Source organism: Cariama cristata, unplaced genomic scaffold, assembly GCF_000690535.1.
Source record: "Cariama cristata isolate BGI_N322 unplaced genomic scaffold, ASM69053v1 scaffold3750, whole genome shotgun sequence".
Classification (NCBI taxonomy): domain Eukaryota; kingdom Metazoa; phylum Chordata; class Aves; order Cariamiformes; family Cariamidae; genus Cariama; species Cariama cristata.
In genome coordinates, this window is record NW_009595085.1 from 38,941 (window position 1) to 43,690 (window position 4,750).

General features: G+C 36.9%; 1 protein-coding gene across 1 annotated transcript in view; it reads left to right on the forward strand.

Moving 5' to 3' along the window:
* Positions 1-4,750, forward strand: part of XPO4 (exportin 4) — a 41,374-nt gene that overhangs the window by 32,425 nt on the left and 4,199 nt on the right. The window contains exons 18-20 of the mRNA XM_009700465.1: positions 1,492-1,610; positions 2,539-2,669; positions 3,444-3,561. Of these exons, the coding sequence (XP_009698767.1) occupies positions 1,492-1,610; positions 2,539-2,669; positions 3,444-3,561 (368 nt within the window). The remainder of the gene's footprint in view (positions 1-1,491; positions 1,611-2,538; positions 2,670-3,443; positions 3,562-4,750) is intronic.

A 4,750-nucleotide genomic window follows, 5' to 3' on the forward strand; every position in this document is an offset into this window, starting at 1 on the left:
ACCGTAACTTGTGTTCTTAACTGTAAAAACCATTGGGGGGCATGTATTCAATCCAGGTACAGTGAAAACTGAAGTTTAGGCTTGATTAGAATCAGGATATGGAAATTACTATTTAATATGCCAGAATCAAAGGAAGGACTTTTCACAATATTCTAACATCAGAAATTATTACTGCTCTCATAAAATAAATACAGCATGTATAAAACTGCTTCAAATCTGAACGTGGCAAGTCTGAACATGTAGTAGCAGCAGTTTTATAACAAAAAACCCATAGAGAAGTCGGAATAGTAAATTACCACAAGAAGGCAGATGGATTATCTTCTTAGTACAAGATCCAACTTTTGTGAAATGCTGAGCTCATTAAAATTCCGTCATGTTTGAGGGTTTTCTGTATTCCCCATTCACAGAACATGGTTTATGATATGTGGGTGTAGTTAAGGGTTCTTTTTTGTATCCCAGCCTGTTGCTTTCTTCTGTGTATTGGCCATTTAAAATTGCAGTAGTTCTGAATATGATCTGCCAGTTCTAGATTAGCTGTGCTGCATTGCTTTTGAATAAGCTGAAAGACATTTGCATGATTCAGATCTTACCATGTCCTAGACAGTTCGCACAGAAAACATGCTTGGTAACAAACTGAATCTGCCTAGGTTGTTTTGATGTTGTTTATTGCTTTTTTGAGGTATACCTTGAAGGAGAGAACCTTGTACTCCGAAATTCAGTGCATCAGTCTAGTTTTTTGTCATGCGTGCACAACATAAACACACAACCAGATTTAGACTTTGTCCATTGAATGGACAGCTCTGTGCCATGTAATGTATTCTCTTTGAGGTCAGACATTGGATATTAGTTGCATGGAAAACACTGTGAAATACTTACCATGAAATGAAGGAATGTGAATACTACCTAAATGTAATGCCCAGAGATCAAATGTATTGAAAGTTGTCTGCATACTGTTGCAGACTCAGTGCAGGAATTATAAAAGTAAGGTCACTGCCAGTTGATGGGAAATGTAGGTCTTACCTGTAACTCGAAAAAACTTGGCAATGTCTCAACTACAGATTTTTCTGCATTAACTCTCCCATTTTTTTCTCCCTATGTTAATAAAATATATATACAAACATATGTGTGTGTGTATATATAACAAGTGTAAAAATGCAGTAATATTTTGCTCACTGTCTGTTCATGTGTGCAGGCATGAAGCAGCTATCAGTAGAAACAAATGCAATGTTCTGTAATGGAAGGAAGCCCCGTTCTAGCATGCCATCTGGTACACATGATTACGAAATGCTTAGTCCTAACAAATATAAATATAGAGTGATGTAGCAGCCTCCGCTCACCAAGTTTCTATTTTAATATAGTGCCTCATGTTTTTGTTTGGGGAGAGGGAAATAGTCCTATTTTTAAAAAAGTCTTTATTACAAAGAAATGGGACTCTTCCTTCAATATGTTTAATCCTCCTTTTATACAGAACATTTTTTGTCTTTTCTACAGATGAAGTATTTAGAGGACATGAGCCTGGGCAAGCTACCAATAGATCTGTATCAGCAGCAGATGTTGTCTTATATGGGGTTAATCTAGTTCTGCCTCTCATGTCCCAGGATCTGCTGAAAGTAAGTATATTTTTACACATAGCTGCTAGAATATGAAGGCTTTATAGGAATGAATTCCCAGAATTCATTCTGGGAATATGCATACCACCTCCATAAGTCGAGTTTTCCAGACTTTTTAAAATGTAAGTAACTAGTTCTAGATACTGTTTGAAAAGAAATATTGTAAGCTGAGAAAATGTATATTTGAAGGGCATAAACAAAACTTTATTTCTTCTAAAAGTGAGTCCATGCAGCTCTACAATTAGCCAAACCTGTGGAATCCTTTTTCTGATAGTGTCAGAAATGTGGTAGGAAGCATAAACAGTGACATTAGTTTTAAAAAAAATAAAAAATATCTGGGAGCAAGTAGTAACTCTAATTATTTTCAGTGGCTTTCGTATCATAGCAGCAGCTTGTCAGTAGAACAGTAAAATACAAAACAATGGAATGGCAGTATTTCATTGGGTTGCACTGTGTTAATGTTTTACACTTCACAAGTGTCTCCCTGATGCAAAGTATCTCAGTTGTCCCCTCTTAACATGCTTTCTCATCTGGTAGCGCTTGCTGAGCATGAGAGCTACATCCATTTTAGACGAAAACGGGTCAAAGGATGTACCCTTGGACCCCCTCTATTGTGCTCCAAATGCTTGTGAGACTTTTACCTCACAGGACTAAACTTGCTAATGCCTGAAGTAAAACTCCTTGAATTTTTATAGAGCAGATACCAGACTTCCACCATCAACTGTGCCGCTTGAGCAATCTTTTTTTATTGTACTACAGTGTTTGCTAATAAAGTTGTAGCCACTCTAAGGACTCTGAAGTTGTCTACTAAAATTGTCTTTTCTTCTTCAGTGGAAAACATCAGTCCTGTCTCTTTCTACAGATGGAAATTATATCAGAATAGAGTTATGTGGTTGATTCTAAAATTACCATGTTTTTCTTTTGACAGTTTCCATCCCTGTGTAATCAATATTACAAATTAATCACTTTCATCTGTGAGATATTCCCTGAGAAAATTCCACAACTTCCAGAAGACCTCTTTAAGAGCCTAATGTACTCACTGGAGTTAGGCATGTCATCGTATCCTTTATAGAGCTTGGGAGTGTTTAAAAATCTGAGGTCCTTTTATAAGGACCTGTTAAAAATCGGGTATTTTTTTCTTTGCATTTTTTCCTTTCCTGTCAATATCTGTATCTATAATTATATATCAGTAATCAACTCTTACCCTCTGCTCTCTGGTGATTGAGAGTTTCACTGTCGTGTCTATTGAAATTCTAGTATTAGCTGAATTGCCTCTGACTTGTGTTGCTTGAATGCCGCCTTTAAGTGGTTTAGCATGTAAGTTTTTTCTGGCAGCCATTCCTGCCTCCTCCATTACTTCATTTCAGAGTGTGTAACTTCATAAGCCCTCAGCTGGTATCCCAAAGCCATTCCTGAATTAGTTTCTCAGCTGGTAATACAAAACATCGCTGCTGTTCTACTGGGCTGGCTCCAGAGCATTTCCTGTCAGGGTGCCAATGGGCTCTCCCTCGCATAATGGGAGCACCGTTTCCGCTAATCTGTGGCACGTGTCCGAAACAGATGAGCTTGACCATAAGGGACTCTTTCTGAAAATGTTATGTCAGAGAGGGTTATGTTACCTTCGGGCGTGTAGCTAATAAAAGAAGGCAGCAAAGTTGGAAATTTTTTTTTTCCCTTTTTATATATTTTAAAATTTTTTTTTATTAAGAGCTTTATAGTAAAAAGAGATCTTGGAACATGCAAGCATTTAAAATATTTTCTAGTGACACAACTGGGAAGTTTTACTACAATTTAACTAAAATCTAACTTTGATTCTTTAACGCCTGTTATCAGAATGAGTTCAGAGGTTTGTCAGCTCTGTCTGGAGGCTGTAACACCGTTAGCAGAACAGTGTGCAAAAGCACAAGAAACGGATTCAACCCTTTTTCTAGCAACAAGGCACTTTCTTAAGGTAAGGCATCTGCGTTTCATGTTACTTCAGTGTTTTGCATATAGGTAGCTTCAAGAGGTCAGTGACCATATCAGACTGGGTTAATCAAGATCACACATGGTAAGAAACAGTGTGTTACCTAAAAAACTTGGCAGTTTAAGAAGGAGCATGAAGGACTGGAGACATTGGACTAGAGTACAAAGGAGGATGGAGGCATAGAGGGAGGAAATTACTTACGCCAATCGACAAAAGACCTGAGCCTCTCAGGATGCAATTTTCTATTTATCCGTGCTCTGCACATGAGCTCTAGAATGAACTTGATTGACAATTTTAGCAGTTAGGTTTACTGTGAAAGCTATGAAATAGAAAGCTTCTGGAGTTGTGTGAACTGGAGACTGGGTAGAGTGCTAAAACAAGAGGCAGGAAAAAAGAGCACAGTTGGGAACTAGAAAGAAAATGCTGTCATTTATTCAATGTATCCAGTGAATTATAAGTTTTCTTAATCCACTATCATATTTAGTACTTTGCTTTTAGGACTGTCCACTCTGTCTCATCGAATTTTGGAGTGATCTGGTGGCAACCAGGTCCTTGCTAACTGGGAACAAAGTAACTGTGGAATTTGTGTGCTTGTTTTCTGATTTTGTAAAGACTTCAGTTTTCCTGAAGACATCTTTTCTTACAAAATTGATACTTGGATTTCTGGGGATTGCTCATTAATAGCATACATCAGCCAAGCTGAGAAAATAAGAAACACCTTAAATAATTTTATTTATCTTTATATTTATTTCTTCAAAGTTAACACAGCTTTCTGCCTTTTCTCTTAATTTCCACTTAAAATTATGATACTGTTTTTATTAATCTGTTTGCTGTTCGGCTTTCTGTGAGCTGTAGGAGTCTCCAAAACTTGAGGAAAAAGTTCCTGGTTTTATTCTGGAAGAGCAAAGACTTTTTTTATTATTTCTCTGGCGTTTCTGCAGCTTTTGGAGAAAAATACAAGAGATGTTATTTCTCTCTGAAGAACACATATAAATCAACAACAGGTTTCAGTGCTTTGAGATGTGAATTTGTGCTGTTAAGCCAAGACTCAACTTCTGAAAGAACTTGGCTTTCCAATTACTGATACCTAAATTAAAAAAAAAAGGCAACAAAACAAACAATAACCGTGGATGTTTATAAATACATATTCATTGTTGTTATTGGAAGTGAAGAT